This window comes from Anser cygnoides, chromosome 25 (genome assembly GCF_040182565.1).
Source record: "Anser cygnoides isolate HZ-2024a breed goose chromosome 25, Taihu_goose_T2T_genome, whole genome shotgun sequence".
Lineage (NCBI taxonomy): Eukaryota > Metazoa > Chordata > Aves > Anseriformes > Anatidae > Anser > Anser cygnoides.
The window spans coordinates 1,687,367-1,707,437 of record NC_089897.1 but is presented as its reverse complement, the minus strand read 5'-3'; the positions used below and the strand labels follow the sequence as shown (position 1 = coordinate 1,707,437).

Sequence of the window (20,071 nt, the reverse complement as noted above, 5' to 3'; positions counted from 1 at the left end):
CTCGGGTAGATGTGACAAATAAAAACCTGCTCGCTCACAGCTCCCTGTGCTGGCTTTGCCCACGACCCTGGGGAAGCAGCCCAGGTCTCCCTCCCGGGCTAAGAGGGCTGCAGGATGCATTCACAGAGATTTTCTTACATTAAGTGACACAATCCCCTAAATTGAGGCTTGGAGGAGCCAGGGAATGACGTGGGACGCAGGAGACATCTTTTAGTCCCCCCTAAGGCACACTCTGAGGGCTCAGAGGCTACAGCTGCCTGGCTCACACCCCTCCTCAGCGCTGCTCATGGACAACCACTGCTTTGGCAGGGCACTCGGTCAATTCAACAAATCTCCCAAACTTCCTCAATCCTCACACCTGGAAAATAATAAAATCCAAGCCCCCTCCCATCCTCTGCCAGCCACTGCCTCCAAGGAATGAAAGAGAGGTTTGTTTTTTTTTTAAAAAAAACTTTTTTTTAAATTTCCAATTACATCCAAACCTAGCTCAGCGCTCAAGAAGTGTTGGTTTGCCTCGTTCTGCTCCACCGCGCCGAGTCTGCCGCTGACATTTGCTTGAGTGGAGAGAAGCGTGGTAAAGAGATGGGAAAACTCCTGTCACGCCTGGGCGCTCGCTCAGTGCACACCCCTGGGAACACTGATTTCCAGCATCAGGGTAGGGTTCCCACTCTAACACCCGGCCCAGGACAGCCTGGGCTCGCAGACGGGGCTTTATTGCTTCTGTGCATTTGCGGCCCCCTTGCCCCTTTCACAGAAGGGTTTGCGGAAAAGGGGAGCTGCTGGCGAGCCATTTTGGGAGGGAGGGGAAAGGAAACGCCACCCCAAAAACATTTGGCTCTCCCAGAGACTGATGAGATCTCTGTGGCTCCGTATCTACTGCGGGAGACTGGCAGGTGTTGGAAACCTCAGCCACGAAGAAGTGAGTGGTAGAGGACACAACCTGCCATCCCCAGACAGAGGGAAGCAGCGTCCGAGGCAAGGAGCAGTGAAATCGCTGCTCGGAGCCCAGAAAAAACAGCAGAGCCTCCAGCAGAAGGCAGCAGCCGGGATCTTGGACGCCGCTGCGTGGAGAGAAGAGCCCTTCCAGCAGGACCACCCCGGCAGCCCAACGCTGCCCGCATCGGCTCTCAGCACCTGCGCGCTGCACACGCCAGCCACGTTCAGCTGGCCTCAGACACCTTCCTGCGCCTGGGTACCACACGTCTTCCGCGTGCCAGCTGGCCCGGCTCCTGCAGATCTCGATGCCCCCGTGGAGAAACAGGCTCGGGCCGCCTGCTTTCCCCGCCCGGGAGGCTCTTCAGGGTCTCAGCACCCGTTCTCAGACACGGCTGCGTCGAGCGTTAGGGGTTCGTGCTGGATTGCTGCTGCTGCCATGCTGATGGCGTCCTCCAGGCTCTGCTGCTCTTCTAACTATTGAAGGAAAGAGAAAGAGAACACTGTGCTCCCCAAAAGTGGGCTCAGGAGGCTTGGGCTTGCCCCAGAGGGCAGAGGCGTGGGTGACGCGGGTATGAAGCAGAGGGACAAAGCAGAGGCACGGCTGTGATGGGGAAAGGCTGCTTCCGAGGGAAGATCCTGGGCTCTAAGGAGCGTGCCCCTGCTCTCCCCTACACACTGGGCAGCTGAGAATTAAGGAGCAAGCGGCTTGGGCAAGAGGAGGTGCAGCAAAGCAAGAGGTGGCTGCTGAGGCCAGCGGTGGGGACGTGCACGGAGGGACAAAGGGGACCGGGCAGCAGCGCCGCTCGGGCTTGCTCCGGGCGCCGCGTGGTACCTGCACGGCGATGTGCGTGCCGTTGGCGGTCGCCAGCAATGCCACCTGCTGACGGCAGAGGGATGCCACCGCTGACTCCTCGGACAAGACTGCCCCAGAAGCGACAATGGTGACCTAGGGAAAGTTAAGACAAAACCCAGTCACGTCTTAAAAGGAAACGCGACCCCCTCCTCGCAGGCCGTAGCTCTGCAGGGACGAGGGAAGGCCCTGCACTGCCCGTACTGGCTGCGTTTTGGTGCCGTCCGCGTTGACCACGGTCACGGTGTGTCTGTCATCACCCACGAGCTCTTCCTCAGGCACCGCCAGGGCCCCGCTTTGCGTCACCATGCTGATTGCGCTGCCCAGGGCCTGCAGCTCTTCCTGTGACAAACTGACCTGGGCAGCATAAAAACGTGCTCTCAGCCAGGCTGGCTTCTCAGGAAGCCTTACACAACTCCTGAATTTAGCAACAGCAAGGTCTCGTAAAGATGAAATACTCTCCTCCCTCGCGTGGAAGATCTAGGGCACAGAGAACCCCCAGGACTTTGTCCAGGGTGACAGAATCGGTGGAGACCTCGCAGACCTCCAGTCTCCAGCTCTACCCCTTCAGTCACGCCTCCCCTTGCCATTTAACATCCTCTCTCTGGGCTCCTAAGTAACAGCTCATGCAGGCAGCACCTCACGCTAAGAGGGAACAAACCTTACTCATGGCAGCTGCTTCCTCTGCCCCATGCCACAGAAGGAGTTTTTCCCAGTCAGCACACAGGCAGCTGGTGAAGGGAAGTATGTGCAAGAAAAGCACTGCCATTTACAGGCTGGAAAAAAAAAAGCAATCTCCAAATGCAACCCGTGTCAGCAAAGATTGGGAGCTGCCTCTCGACAGCTGCGCAGGAGGCGAGGGTTGGCAGGAGCTCCACACAAGTCCGTATAAATGTCTGCAAGACCCCATCCAGCCAAAAGTTGAGTCGGGGTCCAGAGGCCTGTGATTTACCCTCCCCATCATGACTGCAGCAGTGGGATAAGACTGTAAGGAGGGAGCCCTCGTGGCAGACAGGGCCCACAAAGCCCCAGGGTCTGCTTTACACTGAAAAAAAGCCTTGAAGAGAAAGCCACGCTGGGATCCAGCCCCCACGGGACATCCTGTTTAGTGGCACCGCGAAGTACCCAAAGGCACGCAGGGCTGGCAGAGGCAGAACCTCACTCGGATGACTGCTCGCCCCCAAGTGCTGCAGGCCGTTGATGTCCATACCTGCTCTGTCCCGTCCGGAGAGATAAGCGAGACCTGTGCAGGCATACAATCGTCATCTTCCTCTTCATCCTCGTCTTCCTCCATCTCCGACAGGAAAGCAATGTGCTGGCTCTTCGTGGGGGAGCCTCCCTCAGAAGCAGCTGAGCCAGAGAAACAGAAGAGCAAAACGGGGGAGAGAAGTGCTGATTAAAACGTGAGAGCACCCACCTGACCCCAGCGCCTGCCTGCTCCCTGAAGGGCCGGCTGAGAGGAGCAGATCACGATGACGACAGCCCGGTGCTGGCCGGGAAAAAGGACCTTTCTCTCTCCTTGTGCTACGGAGAGGGAGGCAGTCCATTCCCAGCCCACGACATACAGCTAGGACCAGGGGCAGCCTTTTCCTTTCGGCTGTGACACAAATCTGGGCATGATGAGCGAGGCCGAAGGTCGCGACACAGATTCAGGTCTCAGGGCCACAGGTCCTTGCCATCGTCTCTCTCCCCTTTGCCACAGGGCCAGCCCCAGCACCCCACAGGCGGCGGGGGGACCGACTGCTCACCCTCCAGCTGCTGCTCTTCGTACAGGCCCTGCTCGCTCTCCTCCGCGGCCTCCAGCTCGCCGTGGCTGCTGCGCTTGTGCGTGGCCAGCGTGGAGGTCTGGCGGTAGGTCTTCCCACAGCTCTTGCAGGCGTAGGGCTTGCAGCGTGTGTGCACCACGTGGTGCTTGTAGAGGCTGGAGTACTCCGTGAAGCGCTTCCCGCAGCCCGGCACGGTGCAGACGTACGGCTTCTCCCCTAGGGCAGAGGCCACGGAGCAGAGTTTAACCCACTCACCCTCACCACGCTCCGTGAAGAGATTCCCCATCAAGGGGGAACAGCTGGAGGCAGACCACTGGAACAGGTGGAATAATAATCAGCCCGATAAAACAATTCCTACTTAATTTAATCCCCTGGCTACCCCCAAACCTACCCCTGCAATGCCTGGCCTGGAAAAAGACCATCTCAGGCCCCCAGATTTCCCTGCTGCCACACTGGGTCACTGCAGGCAGCCGAGTGGGGAGGAGCAGCTGTCCCTTTCCTCCTCTCCCCTGCCTACCTGTGTGGATTCTCATGTGGTTCTTGTAATTGGTGGCGCTGGTGAAGCCCCTCCCGCAGTTGGGCTCTGGACACATGTACGGACGCTCGCCCGTGTGCGTTCGGATGTGAACCTTGCGGATGTTGGAGGTGGTAAACGAGCGGCCACAGCCCTCAAACGGGCACTTGAAGGGACGCTCACCTGCGTTGACAGAGCACAGTGGATGAGAGCCGAGCTAGACCGCAGCTGCTGGGGATGCCCTGGACACCCGTACCCCTCCGCCCCTCCCAAATATTACACTAATGAGACCTCCGATCAGTCCCAACTGGAGGCTCACTGCCTCTACCAACACTGGCATCTTTAACCCCTTTTGCTCTGCCGATAGTAACTGAGTCGACAAGCCCTGGGGTGACGACTTCTGCCCGTCTACTTCTGTCTGAAGACGACCTCAGTTCTGCCTCGCTTCGCCCCAGATACAAAAGGCACGCACCAGACAAAGGCTGAAGCAGTACTTCATCTCGGAGACCCTTTTGACAGGGAGCTCGGTTCTCTTCCTGTACTGCTCACCCGTGTGTGTCCGGATGTGTTTCTGCAGGTCCCCAGAGGTTTTGAAGGCCTTGCTGCACATGTCTTCTGGACACTTGTATGGTTTCTCACCGGTGTGTGTTCTCACGTGGCTCTTCAGCCCATACCCTGCCCAGTAACGAAACTGCACAGTTAATTTTATGAGAAAGAAATAAAACTGCAAGCTGTGCACCACCTCTCAGTTCACGCACACATCTGCCCTGTGCCTGCAGAGCTGAAGGGGAAGAAATATCCAAAGCATCTCACAACATCCCTCACAACTCAGTTTCTTCTTTTAACTCCTTTCATAATCCATCAAGTTCATAATCAGTCAAGTCCTGAGCAGTCTCCCACACTGAAATTCCTTCTCAGAAGGCTTTAAAAGCTAGCTATGCTTCTTGTGCTCTGCCAGAAAGAATGGCTGATACTCTCAAGAGTTGTTTCTACAGGACAGAAGACAATTTTGATACAAGAGAAATTGTTACCTGTAGCAAACGCTTTCCCACAGCTTGGGAAGTCGCACACGTATGGCCGGTCACCCGTATGAGCACGTTCATGTACCTGGAAGAAAAAGAATGGTCCACAAAGTGAGGTCCAAGGCAAAGTGTGAAGGAAAACAGTGTGAAGAAATGTAGCTGTTGGACAGAATCTGAAGTTCTCTGCCGGGTTTCACCTTGGGCAATTAACACGTCTGTCTCTCATGGGTCAAAACCTCTTCCCAATGACACATTCCCACTTGACCTTTTCGAAATTACAGACACTTTCCTGTTTCTTCAAGGTTGAAAGCATCTCCCTAAAGACCTCAGAGAAAAACTCACTGCAGACTGACGTGACAGTACCACAGGATTCTCTGACACCCCCTGGAGCATTTGACCTTCTCCCAGGAGCATTTCCCTGCTCCTTTGCAAAGGGACGTTCTGATCTGGCATTAGAATCTGGGGGTCTGTTTGGTTTGCACACTGTTTGGCTGCATGTGAGCTGCTTTACCTTCAGATGGTGGGCTGTGGTATAGAGGCGGCCGCAGCCTTTGTACCCGCAACGGAAAGCTCTAGTGCCAACCTGCTGCCCCTTCTCCCTGCCGTGCACTTCTTCCTCCTGCAAATCCTGCCAAGAGAGGTATCAAAATTAATCCAACCAGCCACTACAGCAGGCTTTGCAAAGCCCACACAAATCATTGCCTTCCTTGCCATACACATGCACTCCTTCAGTTATCCCCACAAGAACGTGTTCCTGCACACAGCTTGTACACACGTGGTGCACCCCAGGCGACAGGGCAGGGGTCTAGGAAGCAGAATTTCCCATCCCTACCTCCCACCTGACTGGGTGTTCTCAGACACGGAGCTCACCTCTCCACGCTCCGCCTGGCTCATTTGTAAAACCAGTAGCTAACAGATTTGCTAACGTTGCAGAGAAGCCACAGAAGGATTATTTTTACCAGCTAAGTGCTCTGCATCACGAGGAGTGTAGCCCACTTTCAGAAACGCATCTCTGAAAAATTCAGACCTGAGAGGGGACGTCGCTGGACTCCTCGCTCTTCACACGACAAACATGAGTTACTCCCTCTCCTTCCTTGTCAGACACCTGTAAACAAAGAGGCAAGGCACTGTTCATACCTCCTCGGTACAGCGCGGAGCCCGCGAGCAACCCATGCACAAAGGCATTCCCAGCAGCAGCACCACCCTGCTCTCCTCCCGGGAGCTAGGGGAGGCTGGTCCTGCCACAGCAGAAAGGCCTGCGATCTTTTTAGCTGCCCAGCTGAGCACTGTGTCAGCACGCTCCTCGTAGCCCCTTCAACACCATGAAGGTAGGAGGAAATGTCAGCACGCAAGACTAGGCACGTTGGTAGGCTGCAGTGACGGGGCCCTGCAGTGACAATACGTGTTAAGATTGGAAGCTATTACGGTTTTTAAGGTCTTTTTTTTTTTTTTAACATGGGAACAGTGGGCATAACTTAGCCACTCTTGACACGTAAAAGATTTGTCTCAATCTGCTGCCTGAATCATGCGTGGAAGTGAGTATCATACCCAGGCGGTGTTAGGAGAAACCTAAGCAAACAGGAAGAAAAAACCTACAAGGAGGGACACATAAAGCAAGAAAAAAAACATCCAAGCTGTATCACAGCAACTCCCTGCTTTCCCAAACCTGTGCCTGCAGTAGCTTAAGGGTAAAAGGCCTGGCACTCTGCAGGTACTAGCTAGGTGGTGAAATAGGAACCTGACATGCTCCAGGTCCTTGTCAGCCACCCACCAGGGTTGGCACTCTCACAAAAGCCCTGCCTAGTTTCTCTTCCCAAAGTTGGCACTGCTGTAAAACCGACACATGGAAGTACAAACGAAAGGAGGTAACTTAAACTCCAGGCCAAATGCGGGCTAGTACGCCAGTCCCTCGGTGCCGCTGGCAGACCATGAAAGAAGGATTGCATCCTCACCTTGCTGGCGTACTGCTTTAACGCATCAATGGTCTCGACATCAAAGGCATCATCTTCCTCCTCTCCAGCCAACTCCTCTAGCCCAGTTTCTGCCTGCACTTCCAGGATGGTGCTGCCAGGGGGCATGATGACAGGACGATGTATGTAGGCAGTGGAACCATCCTCTAGCTGGACAGCCTCAAAAGCGCTGGAGTCGTAACTTTCTGCAAGGGGAAGCAACAAAATCAAATATAAAAGAGATGCTGAGCGGGAGCCACCCGTCGTCTCCCCAGGCTACCTCCACCCCTGGAAATCTGTGACAATTCAGCACTTTCTGCTCCAGCTGCCAGGGGAAGAAAGGGGAATGTTTTACCTTTAGGTGCGTTGTGTATGTAGGCCATGCTGCCATCTTCCAACACTACCGGCTGCCCGTCTTCGAAAGATACGGGCTCTGAAAAAAAAAAAAAAGGATAAAAAAATCCACACACGTTACTGGGAGACTCAGATGGGATGGCGGGGGTACTGCACCAGTGCCTGAGCACTGCCGTATTTACACCCACAGAAGTGCATAGGGCAGGGCTGTCTCCTTGAGCTGAAAGTCAACCACAAGTATAGTTTTAAGACACCGCCTGAGCCCTTCAGTCCTAAAGTTTGAGTTTTTTCAGGCTTCACACATGATTTCATGGCATTTCTTTAGCTCTTCGGGGTAATGCAGCGTTTCACCAATTACAAACTGCCAGGCCACGTCCTGGACGTGACGTACAGTTCTAGCACAGATGCATAAAAGATAACACACAGAGCCCATGGCAGGGGAAGCAGAGATGACAATGAAAAGCCCTCGCACTGTGCATGGGTGTTCGGAGGCAGGAAGGAGGATAAAGGGAGGAAAAGGGCAGAGCCAGGCGTACAAAATGGATTTCAAGCAACCTTTGGGGAACAGAAAAGGGAGGGGGCAAAGAACTTGGCAGGGTGAAGGGAGGACTGCCCAGAGCAACTGATTTCTTTCCACCTGCCCTTTCATCGTGGCTGGGGAGGATTGCTTTGTGCCACTTTCCTTCCTGCCACGTGAAATGAATTCCCACCACTTCTCGGATTATTGTCACCTCCTTTCACAGCTGATGGGCCAGTGAACAAGGTGACAAAGCCTCCAACAATCCCCACCCTTCCCCCTCAAACAACGATTTCAGAATTTTCAGAATCTTATAGGTCAGAGGAAATTCCAGTTCAACTGCTCCTAAAAGCAACAATTTTTGTTTGGGCTCCAGTAGCACAAACACGGCACACAGCTCGCTGGCCCTGCCTGTAGACTCGTGATCCAGACGGACAAAATGTGAGAGCCCACACGTGGCACAACACCTAACAAGCATTTCCTTACCACACCACCAAATTCAGCTTCTTGACAAATCACTAAGGACTTTGCAGGAAATCACATGTTCTATGTTCTTGTTCACTCAGCCTCAAAACCATGGAACTTTAAAAAAAAAACAAACGAAGAACCTCCCCCTAGAAGGGCTCAAAACTAGAGCCACGGCCGCTGGGACGCGGATGATTTCAGTCCCACCAATGTCCTTCTGAGAAGGAGGAGGGCGAATTTATAATCCTCACCTTTCTGAACCGTCACCTGATGGATGTAAGCTGTGGTCCCATCTTCAAGTTCAATGACTTGTCCTTCGATCAGCTTTTCACCTGGAACAGTTAAAAACAAGGCCATTAGCGCTGCCTCCAGAGCCCACAGTCCTTCTGGTCTCACGAGCTGCCCCCTTTGCTGCGTCTTCTCAAGGAAGCCAGTCACACACAAGACAGTGTACCGACACTTATAAGCAGTTATTTGTCATGCTTTCCCCTCAGCCACAGAGGAACTTGACTTCCCAGACCTCCCTTTCCTAGACAGGAGAACAGAAGACAAAGAACCTCAGTCATCACTTGTTTACAAGCTGCACTTCACAGCTCTTTAAGCCAAGAAGCAGAAAGAATGATGTGTGCTAAGCACTTTGGATTTAAAGTAGAAAGCGGTTAGGTTGTGCTGGAGAAAACTCAACTGTGAGCTTGCAATGGCATCAGCGGTGACCTGAAAATTTGTTTTCCTTTACTTTGGTTGAGGATCAACTCTTGGAAAAAAAAATGGAGGTCCTAAAGGGGTCTAAAGCGTTGCTGCCCTTGATGAGTTGTGAAGATCGGACTCTTAAAAAATAGTGCAAATCTGAGTAACCCCGCAATAACGTTTTAGTTACAGTTATTCTGTGCAGAGCAGACATCGCTCCATCCCATTTGAACTCGAGGAATCCAAGTTGCTTTCACCTGGTGCAAAGCGTCTAGGGGGCAGGTCACAAAACCCAGCGGTTTTCAAGAAAGTTCAGCTCCACGTATCTAACAAATTTCCAGCGAGTTCACACAGAAAAATAAGCAAGGCAGCAACCACCAGGACCTGGAATCCTTGCAACCCGAGTCCTGTTCCATGAGCTGGGAAATAACACCTTCCTTTTCTCAGGAACAGCAGACGGTGAAGAAAGGAGCACCTTACAAACCCCGAAATAAGGGCAGGTGTTGGATTTGGCACCGATGTCACGACAGTTAACCAACACTGAGATGACGCTGTGCACCTCAATGGAGTAAAACATTCTGCTTAGCTTCGGGGCAAGTTTTGGATGAATAAGGTCCCGCAGGCCGTACAGGTAACATAGCTGTAAGCTTCCTGTACAAAGCAACAATACAAACCACATGAGAGCTCGTGTGACATCGGGACGCTTTCGACAACTCCAACTTTCATTCCAAGGGGTTGTCCAAGAGACTTTTATTCTTTCCAGCCCAAAGAACCCGTTACCTTTGACAGCCTGCTGAATGTAGGCTGTCGTCCCATCACTAAGGGTCACTGCTTGCAAGCCCAAGCCCTCCATCCTGCCCCGGCGACTTGTCCTCAGACATGAATTTCACTTTGCTCGGCGTGCTCTCAGAGAGCGCTGGGACCCAGAGCACGAGGTCTGTGGAACAGCGAGTCCTCTTCTTCGTTACGAGCCTGAAATATAAAGAACAATCCAAGTTTTATTTTTTTTTTTTCCCTGAAGCATACATGTTGTTTTTGGCATATTCATCCTGGCAATGAGAGGGCTCTGGGGAGACCTTATAACAACTTTCCAGTACCTAAAGGGAAAGCAGGAGAGGGACTCTTTGTCAGGGGGCGTAGTGATAGGAGAAGGGGAAATGGCTTTGAAATAAAAGAGGGGAGATTTAGATTAGATAAAAGGAGGAAATTCTCTACTATGACCGTGTGAGGCCCTGGCGCAGGCTGCCCAGAGGAGCTGTGGATGCCCCATCCCTGGAAGTGCTCAAGGTCGGGCTGGATGGGGCTCAGCACAACCTGGCCTAGTGAGAGGTGTCTTGCCCATGGCAGGGGGTGGAACCAGATACCTTTAAGGTCCCTTCCATCCCAAACCATGCTGTGATTCTATCATTCTAGCTTTCTATGACTCTAGGGTATAAAGAAAAGCTTGAATGGCAAACTGTTTTGGAGTCCGTAAAGGCTTATATCGGACAAAAGACGCATTTCTTCCTATACCAACATCACGATTTTCTAAAAGGCAGGGCAAACAGCCTGCCTACAGACAAACACACGATAAAACTGATCAAGCCAGTGAACGGACAGACTCTTTGTAGAGTTAGCGTGGATACCACATCCAGCCCCTCCTCCAAACGATCTGCAGGTCAGGTTCCCAAACCCTTTAAACCCTAAACCCGCAGCCTGGAGGCGTGCTGTGCTGCAAGAGGCAGGGTCGGACTGACAGCTCTGTCCCTGGAGGCATCCTCGTCCTCTCTTCCCTTTCCCAATTCCCAGCTTTTGTGGGACCAGAATTTCGGGCCACAGGCGGGCGATGCTGAACCCTCCCCCCCCCGGAACACTTCTCTCGATGCCTATCTGCACACACAGCTGCAGCCGGGCTCTTCGCTGCTCATCTCTGAGATAACCCAGGATTTTATCATTTTGCCCTAATATTTTATCACTTCACTTCCCAGAACCACCAATATTTTATCATTTTGCCTTCTCAGAATCACCAATACTTTATCATTTCGCCCTAACGTTTCATTTATCCTCCCTCCCCAGAATCACCAATATTTTATCGTTTCGCCCTAATATTTCATTTCTCCTTCCCAGAACCACCAATATTTCATCAGTTCGCCCTAATATTTTATCGTTTTGCCCTAATATTCCATTTCTCCTTCCCAGAACCACCAATACGTTATCATTTCACCCTAATATTTTATCGTTTCGCCCTAATATTCCATTTCTCCTTCCCAGAACCACCAATACTCTATCGTTTCGCCCCAGTATTTCCCCACTGCTCCTTCCCACGGCCACCCGGAGCGCTCCCACACCACCCCCACTCCGTGCTGTGCCTCCCCCCCGCAGCCCAAACACCCCCCGGGGCTGAAGGGACACATTTGGGGCTGAAGGGACCCCCCTGGGGCTGCCCCTTTTGGGGTCCCCCCCTCAGGGCCCCCTCAGGACCCGCCTGGGCCCCGCCGCCCCCTCAGGGCCCGGCCGCCGCCGTCCCCCCCCATCGCTCCCCCCCCCCCAACCGACCTGAGGCAACCCTCCGGGACCGAGTCCGCCGCCGGCCCACCATGCACCGCGGCCCGGCCCCTGCCCGGCCCGCACCCAGCATAACGGCAGAACGCGCCGCCGCTCCCCGGCCGCCCGCGGGCGGTTATTCAGGTTTCGGGGCCCCGCGCCGCACAGCCCCTCACTGCCTCCTGGAAGTAGGCTGGAGCGACCTGCTTGAGGCGCGCATGCGCAGTGCCCGACAGTGAAGCCGAAACGCACCGCGCGCCTGGTGTGGGCAGGCCCGTTTCGGGGCTCGCCCGTGAAGCTGCCTCCACAAAACCGCCGCGTAGACGCGGGCAGGGCCGGGGTGGGTCGGGCCGCGGGCGAACGGCCCGTGGAGGGCACCCGAGAGCCGGCGGAACCCGCTGTGAGCCCTCTGTGCCGCACTCGCCGCTCCCAAGATGGCTGCTCCGTGCCACACACCCCGCCGCTCCCAGCATGGCGCGCGGCGCTTCCCACTCTCGCGAGATTTCCGGCGGTATTTATAGCTCGCGGGGCGCCGCCCCTCTCCTTTCTGCCCGAGCAGCCGCCGCCATGAGGTGGGTGCGGGCCGGCCGTCGGCTGTCATCCGCCGCCATCCGCTGTCATCTGCCGCCATCCGCCTCCGATGAGCGGCCCGGGGGGTTGGCGGGGGCCGGGAAATGGCGGCCGGTGGCGGGTGGGAAGCGCGGATGAGGCGGGGCGGGCTCGGCGGCCTTGCCCTCCATGCGCGGCCTAACCCCGCGCCTGAACCCGCGCCGCTTCTCCCCCCCGCAGCAGCAAAGTGTCCCGCGACACCCTGTACGAGGCGGTGAAGGAGGTGCTGCAGGGCAGCAAGACCAAGAAGCGCAAGTAAGAGCCCAGCCCCGGCACCCCGCCAGGTGCTTCCTCCCCCCCTTCCCTCATCCCCTCGCGCCCTTACCCGGCTGCTTTCCCCACCTCAGGTTCGTGGAGACGGTGGAGCTGCAGATCAGCCTGAAGAACTACGACCCGCAGAAAGATAAGCGCTTCTCCGGCACCGTCAGGTTCGGCAAACTCTCGCTCCCACCCAGCCTTCAGCCCGCAGGCCCCCCCCTGCGGGGCAGGGCGCTTGGCCCAGGCGGTGCTGAACGCCCAGGGGAGTCCGGGACGCCCCTCCGCAGTGGGTGCGGCTGGACGGACCCCCACCCTGGGTCTTAAAACATGAGGGGAGGTGCGGGCGAGGCCACGGCGCTGCCCCCACCGCCCTGCCCGCGAGGGCAGGTGAGGAGCCGTGGAGGAAGCTGGCGAGGCGCTGCGGTAAGGTGTCGTCGCCGTGGGGTCGCGCCGTGGCGCGTGGTCCCGCAGCGCGGGGTGACTCTGGTTCCGTCCCCAGGCTGAAGTCAACCCCGCGGCCCAAGTTCTCGGTGTGCTTGCTGGGGGATCAGCAGCACTGCGATGAGGCCAAAGCCGTCGAGATCCCGCACATGGACATAGAGGCTCTGAAGAAACTCAACAAGAACAAGAAGTTGGTGAAGAAGCTGGGTGAGCGGTGGTGGTGGTGGTGGTGGGGTTGGTCACTGAGTACCGTGGCTGAGCTGGGAGGGCTGGGCAAGCAGCACGGTTCTCCCCGTGCTCGGATTTCCATGACGTGATTAACTGGAAAGAACAGAAAACTGCCCGAAGTCAGTGTTAAGAACAGGGATCTGCCTAAAAACTACCTAGAAGAGCTAAGATCCTTTTACCGGCGTAGCGTGCCTGACAGGTCAGCGCTCCAGGAGTGCTGGTTGATCACCCTCTTCCAGAAGGAGGGGATGCAGGAAAACTGTTCGTGTCTCCCCGAAGGCAGTGCTGTTCCCTGGTGTTCCTTCCTTTCCTGGTCAGGGAGCTGGAGCGCAGCAACAGCCGAGTACAAGTAGGGGCAAAACTTGGCTTTAGCCCTGCACTATTTAAATGAACGGGATGCGATCGGCTGATTTTTACTTCGTAGCACGTAAGGCTTTTCCCTTTCCGCAAAATCAGTCATTTTGACACATACATCAAGCAAAGAAAACTTAGCATTCAATCCATAATTAACCTTGGAACCATCCGCAGTTAGGAAGCGATGCAGGCGGCTGGCAGTGAGCTGGGCCTTGCAGGTGGGTGTTGCATCCCCCCCTGCACACGCACAGAGCGTGGGAGGAGGTTCCCGAAACAGCTCAGAGTTCAGTGGCAGTAACGTGGCACGATAAATGTTTCTCATGGGATCGATCTACGTACAGCGGGTGTGCGGGGTCGCTGTCAGGATGTGAGGCTGGGTCCTGGCAGGTCTGGCTGGCGTGCCAGGAGTAACGGATCGATAACGGGGTTGGGAAAAGGCAGATTCTGGGAACGTGGATGTGCGTTGGGAGGAGATGCAGTAGTACGGTCCGAGCTGAGCTGAGGGCCCTTCCTCACCTACCTTTGCGCTCCTCACAGCCAAGAAGTACGATGCCTTCCTGGCCTCCGAGTCCTTGATCAAGCAGATCCCTCGAATCCTGGGTCCGGGCCTGAACAAAGCCGGCAAGTTCCCTTCTCTCCTCACTCACAATGAGAACCTGGTGGCCAAGGTGGACGAGGTCAAATCCACCATCAAGTTTCAGATGAAGAAGGTAAAGAAGAGCACGGGGCTTGGAGCTGCTGAGGCAGCTCCTGGCCTTACCTGGGGGTTGTTGGCAGGAGGTCGCTTGTGCGTGGCTGCGATCTCTGCTCCGGGCTCTAGGTGTCCCTGCAGCATCTTGCAACAGCTCCTGGGAGCGGCATCGCAGCGAAGGGCCGCAGCCACCAGAGCGTTCAGCTGCTAACTGGAAAGGAGCAATTTGCGGTCGAAAGATCTTAGAGCGAACGATTAGGAGACGATCCTGATGCGAGTGCTGAGCACAATGGCCCGTAATTAACGCTTCTCACAGCGAGCGGGCAGCGCTTGCAGGGTGGGGCCCTCGTGCCCCAGTGGGGTTGCGCAGGCAGCTGTGCTTTGTCGGGGGCAAGCTTGGGGCTTGACTCCGCAAGTGACCTTTGCGGCAGCTCTGCGGATGTCTGCTCTTGCTGTCACAGAGACGTGAAGGCGCGCTGACTCCCTGAAACTAAAACAGCCCCGTTTAGGCATTTTAATTCTCTGCCAGCGGTCTAAATGCGACTCCCGGGTATTGCTCAGAATTAGCAGCTCTGCTCGCTGAGGTGCGCCCTCGGACTCCAGCTGATGTGGGCTCGAGGGCACAACGACTGGAAGGACCCAGCGAATGTGATAGTTTGCAAATGCCGCAGCGTTTTAAGCAACTGAGCTAATGATATCCTGACGCTGCTTTTGTCAGCTCGCTCGTAAATCCTTTTGTCTTCGGCCTGTGGGGAGCATCGCCTTACAAGCTGCTTGGCGAGGCTGGCGGGCAGAGGCTCGGCCCCTGCGCGCGTTGTGCGCAGAAAGAAGGGGCTGGTGCCAAAACAAGAAGCGAAGCTGGCGCCGCGCTTAGCGGCGAAGCTTTGGAGCTAAGGCTGCGTTAGCAGCTCGCAGGGAACGTGCCAGCGCTGCCTGGCGAGCAGGGCGCGGGATCAGAGGTAGAGGAGAGGTTTTACCCCGCTCCCCACCAGCTCCCAGCGTGTTGCACGGCCCTCCCAGCCTCCCCATCCGCAGGAGGCTGCTGCTGCAGCGAGCCACCTTTTGTTTTGTGCTGCGAGGAAGCCAGAGCCACGCAAGCTGTGAGGCTGCCTCCAGATGCCACCAGCTGCGTTCGTGGGGGCCGAGTGCCAAATCTAACGGGGCTCTGCAGGCGCTCTTACCCCAGGATCAGCTGGGGAAGTCCCGTCCAGCTGGCAGAGCGGGCGGGGATCTGATACCTGCGGGCGCTGGGCTCTTGCTCTGCCCGTCAGCGCGTGAGTGACCCCGCTGCCTTGTCCCCAGGTGCTCTGCCTGGCCGTGGCCGTCGGCCACGTGAAGATGACGGAGGACGAACTCGTCTACAACATCCACCTGGCCATCAACTTCCTGGTGTCCTTGCTGAAGAAGAACTGGCAGAACGTGCGCGCTCTGTACATCAAGAGCACCATGGGGAAGCCCCAGCGCCTGTACTAAGAGGGCGGCAATAAACTTTTTGGGACACCGACAGCTGGCGTTTGGTGCTGTTTCTCCAAAGCTGCTTGGGCAGGGTTCTGTGAAGAGCTGCTCCTTTCCAGAAGGTGCTGGTGGGGACGCGAATTCAAGGGGAACGCCAGAATTTACATTTGAGCTTTTGGGGGAGCAGTACAAGGGGATGCCTTGGGAGAAAGACGAGCTTCTGATCCCCCTGGCAGAGCAGGAGGGAGGGGGAACAGCTCAATTAACACCTAGAACAAGCAAAAGGGAGGGGGTTACCACAAAGCTGAGGGCTCGCAGTGCGGGTCACTGCTCAGGGGTTGTGGTGGAGCCCCAGGGTCCCCCAGCTCCCCCCCAGAAGGGTCCCTCACCTCCTGGGGGCAGCTCCATGCCCCAGCAGCCTCCTTGCTCCTGGGGGCGGGCTCACATTTATAGGTTTTTGCTGTCCTTCCAGTGCCCAGTGAAGGGTCAGGGGCTCCTCCTGCTCAGCAGCAGCTTGTGAGGACCTGATGGAGCTTTCCAGCTGGCCCAAGTCACCTTTGGATTTAGGGGAAGGGGGGCAGGGGGTGCTGCTGGGGGGGTGAGGTGCTGGTCCCAACACAACAAACATTTTGAGGTGGTTTTCTTTGCTCTGGCCTGGCAGAGGGGTCCTGAACCAGCCCCCATCCGACTTCTGGGCTAAAAATGAGACTCAGTGCATCTAATTAATGTGCATAAATAAATACATCGTGTGGTGACTGGTGGGCTTATAGAAGTCTATAGGATTTAAATTTCGGGGGCGGGGGGGAGCCCTCTACCCTTGAGAAGAGCCTGTCTTAGCATCCAAGGGAACAAAACAATGAAACCAGCTTCGGAGCCTGCTGTTAGAAACCTTTAAAATAAGTGTCAGAGCCAGTTTCTGAAAGATCAACACAACACCAAGAAATTCCATTTAATAATTAAAAAAAGACAATACAAAATGCAAACATTTCTTTTTTTTACAAAGTTCAGATACATTTTTTTTTTAATCAAGTGCAAATAACTTTATGAACTACATCTTTCTCGTTAACTTTATTCATTTTGCTGGAGATGGTAACTCACGGCCTACTGCGAAAGGCAGATATAAATATTCCAACATGAAAAAAAAAAAACCAAAAAACAACAAAACACACAACAACCCTCAGTTACGTTCCCTGCGTCGAGACATTCAATCCAGCCGAGAGGTGGCTGATGCCGTTTTCAGCCTTTCCAACCTTTTCTGAGTCATTTTTTTTTTGGGGGGGGGGGGGCAGGTGGAGAAAGGACCTCTCCTTCCCGGTGGCCCCATGGATTTTCTGGGGGTTTGTTGGGAATATTGGTGAAAAAGGGGAGGGTTTGTTACCGGGTCTCTTTGCCCTTCGTGCCAGGACGTGCCACCCGACTCGCCTCTTCCCGGGCAGCCTCAGGGGAGCGGAGGTGGCCGGCGCGGGGGACACCAACATGTGGCACCCAGGACAGCCCCGCAGGGCTCCCAGCGGCAGCAGCCCCGATTTTAAATCACGGAAATTGAAAAAAAAAACAAAAAAAAAAAAACCTCTGGGGGGAGGAAGGAGGGGCTGCATTGCACCGGGGCCACCAGGGCGTGCGTTCCCGGGGTGGGTTTTTTTTCTTTTTTTTTTTTGGTCCTTTTATTTCTTCTAAAATATGAAAGACCCTTTCAACGGTCACTGCTCTGCTGCGACTACCCTAGAGCAATAAAGAAAGAAAAAAAAAAAAAACACAAAACGAGAAAATAACCCTCCAAATCCCTACAACAGCTTTTGTGCATCAAAGCAGCTGCTCGCAGGCACCAACCGAGTGACAAAGAGCTCGGCCCCCAGATGTCGAGCTCCCAAGCGGGCTGGGAGCCGGGCGGCAGGAGGGACTGAGCCCGCAGCTGCGATGAATCAGGGCAGCCTCCTCCAGCCGCCGCGGCCTGGGGACCAACCTCAGCCCCGCTCCGCCGGCCCTAATCCGTCCTGCGGCCCCCCAATAACGCCCGGGAGACGCTCTCGGGGTCCGCGAGCGGCACAGATCGAGGAGGGGAAACCCAGGCGAGGAGCTGGTTTCGGCACGGACGGGGCCTGGGCCGTCGAGGGGGACGTGGTGCAATAACTAATTGCTCGTTAAGAGCTGGCGCTGCGGGGGCCTGGGGAGCGGGGCTCGCCCCCGCATGGGGTCAAGGGACAGCGAGAGAAGCGGGGATGGGGACGGCCGGGAGGAGAGCGGAGCCCCGCAGCCCAGCACCTTTCCTCCAGGAGCAGCGGGATGGGGTTGGTGACGGGGGGTGAACAGCCAAGACCCGATGGGAACGAGGGCTGGGGAGAAGGACGAGGGGGTGCCTGGGGGCAGCGGGGTCGGTCCCCGTCCCCGGGGTCCTGTCTGGCCACGGTGACAGCCACGATGCCATCGTCACCTGTGGGGTCTGCCTCTGGGGAAGGGCAGGATGGAGCCCCCAGGCTCCTGCAACCCTGGGGGGGACCTCGGGAAATCGGTGCCACCGCGTTTCTGAGGGTGGCACCCGCACCCCAAGGTGGCACCCGGACACCGAGGGTGGCACCCAACACCCCGAGGGTGGCACCCGCGGTGCGATGCGCGAGCGCAGCGGGACGGAGCCGCAGCACCCGAAGGCGCGTGGAAGCACAAAGCTTCCCGAGAGCCAAGGAGGGCGCGGAGCCCGGTCCCCTGGGGGCAGAGATGCTGGGGGGCACGGGGGGGCCCTGAGCGCAGCGGGACGACAAAACCCCTGGCAAGAGGCAGCAAGGAGGTGCCGTGGCCGACGGCTGCACCTCGCCAGCCTGGCAGCCTCCGACAATCCCAAACTGCTCCGGATCAGCCCCAAAACGCGTGGCACCGACGCTGTTCACGGACAGAGACACCTCGAGACCCCCCCCAAAAAACTCACCCCATCACGCAGCGTGGCCAAGCCCCGCTTTCCTGCAGAGAGAGGCGCAGGCTTTCCACCAAAAGCAAGGCTTTTTTGGGAAAAAAAAAAAAATGCGGCAGAAAAGGTTCCAAGGCCTGAAAACGCCATCGCGTCGCTCGCTGGCAATCCAGGGCTGGGCTTGTTTGTTTGTTTCTGTGGCAGACACACATTCTCATTTCTCAGGCAGGTATAAATATCGTAGTTTCTAGTAGAAATTAAAAACAAAAACAAAAACAAAAAAAAAACAAAAAACAAAAAACTTCCCTCTAAATAATATAAAGAAGACTCAAACGATTGCACTTAATACATATGAAAAAAAAAAAAAAAGGTAGAAAGGAGGATATCCTAGTGCACAAACATTTACTCCTGCTCTTCACAAAGCTTGCTTTTCCGTCGACGAGTTCCTCTTTGGCAGAGCTTGTAAGAAAGTCTGGTTCCTTGGCACAAGTGTCTCCGGGGGGGGGACGGTGGGGGGGGGGGAAACGCGGCCGGCTGAAGCCCTCCTCGGTCGCTGCAGTTTCTCTCCCGTGCAGCCAGACATTGTTCTCCGGGAACGTGGCTTGGCTTCCCTCCCGCGCCGAGCACCAGTGCCCCTGTGCGCCCGCCGCCACGCCGTCCTTTACCTTCTCCTTATTATTCTTTTTTAATAAAGTAGGCATCACGTCGGTTTTTTTTTGTTTTTTTTTTTTCCCCGATCTCCTCTGCAAAGCCGTGCTGATGGCCGAGCCCCAGGCGCTGCGTTACCTCCCGTGCTGCCCTGGCTGGGCCCCGCGGCGCTGGCGGCATCGGGGAGCGGGGGACGGAGCCGGCGCGGAGGCGAAAAGGGAATTAAAAAGGGTTTTGAGGAAGCTGCTTCGGAAGAGAGGACCGGCATCGCCGGCGGCAGAGACAGAGCGTGCCGAGACATCTGCGGAGCGGGAGGTGGCGGTCCTGCCGAGCAGGGGGGAGGAGGAGAAGTGAAATAAGAAGTGAGGGAGAGGAGGGTTTCCTCGGCAGCCGCGTGGCCCGGGGCGGCAGGGCGCTATTTGTAAGGCCGGAGGAAGCTGGAGACTTTGGAGCGGAGCAGCTTGATGAAGGAGCGGGGCAGCATCTCCTTGTGCTTCTCCGTGTACTTGAAGTAGTTCTGGGGGTGCGCCAGCACGTCGAAGAACGCCTTGATCAGCTTCTTGTCCTGGGGGGAAGCGGAGCCGGGGTCACCCTCCCTCCCGGTCCCGCTGGGGCAGCTCCCCAAAACCCCAGCACGACGCCGAACCGAAGCGGGGAGCACGAGTTGCGCTCGCCCCCACCAGGCCTGCCAGGGAAACCCAAACCCCGCCGGCATCCCCCTAAGCCCCCCCCCCCGGGTAACAAGGACCGCACGGGGACACGCTCACCTTGAGGATCTCCTGGTGGTTTTCGGAGGCGTACAGCCTGCCGTCCCGCACGATGTCCTCCACCAGCTGCTCGTAGTCCTCTGCAACACCCGAGCGAGAAACCACAGCTCAGGGGACGTGTCCCCAAACCCCCATCCC

General features: G+C 56.1%; 3 protein-coding genes across 9 annotated transcripts in view; 1 reads left to right on the top strand and 2 right to left on the bottom strand.

Annotated features, from left to right (window-relative positions):
• Nucleotides 1-463: 463 nt before the first annotated feature.
• ZNF76 (zinc finger protein 76) lies at nucleotides 464-11,986 on the bottom strand. 5 transcript variants are annotated; one of them, XM_066982830.1, is made up of 15 exons: nucleotides 11,836-11,986; nucleotides 9,841-10,032; nucleotides 8,625-8,705; nucleotides 7,393-7,470; nucleotides 7,041-7,243; nucleotides 6,116-6,193; nucleotides 5,600-5,716; nucleotides 5,098-5,173; nucleotides 4,616-4,741; nucleotides 4,070-4,249; nucleotides 3,535-3,768; nucleotides 2,997-3,136; nucleotides 1,991-2,143; nucleotides 1,769-1,882; nucleotides 466-1,410 (listed from the first exon to the last, which is right to left on the bottom strand). In XM_066982830.1, exons 2-15 carry the CDS (start codon nucleotides 9,911-9,913, stop codon nucleotides 1,306-1,308), a joined length of 1,758 nt encoding a protein of 585 aa, XP_066838931.1. In that variant the 5' UTR covers nucleotides 9,914-10,032; nucleotides 11,836-11,986; the 3' UTR covers nucleotides 466-1,305. The 5 variants fall into 5 exon arrangements, with proteins under 5 accessions (XP_066838933.1, XP_066838931.1, XP_066838930.1 ...); XM_066982829.1 differs by lacking the exon at nucleotides 11,836-11,986 and adding an exon at nucleotides 11,596-11,724; XM_066982831.1 differs by lacking the exon at nucleotides 11,836-11,986 and adding an exon at nucleotides 10,425-10,446.
• Nucleotides 11,987-12,073: 87 nt separating this feature from the next.
• On the top strand, nucleotides 12,074-15,670 carry RPL10A (ribosomal protein L10a). Its single transcript, XM_048071105.2, has 6 exons — nucleotides 12,074-12,155; nucleotides 12,373-12,447; nucleotides 12,540-12,620; nucleotides 12,950-13,098; nucleotides 14,011-14,183; nucleotides 15,467-15,670. The coding sequence occupies exons 1-6, from the start codon at nucleotides 12,151-12,153 to the stop codon at nucleotides 15,635-15,637; spliced, it is 654 nt and encodes a 217-aa protein (XP_047927062.1). The 5' UTR covers nucleotides 12,074-12,150; the 3' UTR covers nucleotides 15,638-15,670.
• An 862-nt stretch (nucleotides 15,671-16,532) lies between these two features.
• The window catches only part of SCUBE3 (signal peptide, CUB domain and EGF like domain containing 3), a 37,080-nt gene continuing 33,541 nt past the window's right edge, over nucleotides 16,533-20,071 (bottom strand). For 2 of the 3 annotated variants that reach the window (XM_048071082.2, XM_048071084.2), the window contains exons 22-23: nucleotides 19,934-20,013; nucleotides 16,533-19,731 (exon numbers count right to left, since the gene is read on the bottom strand). In XM_048071082.2, coding sequence (XP_047927039.1) covers nucleotides 19,301-19,731; nucleotides 19,934-20,013 — 511 coding nt within the window. In that variant the 3' untranslated portion in view covers nucleotides 16,533-19,300. The remainder of the gene's footprint in view (nucleotides 19,732-19,933; nucleotides 20,014-20,071) is intronic. The other variant, XM_048071088.2, reaches the window with a different exon arrangement.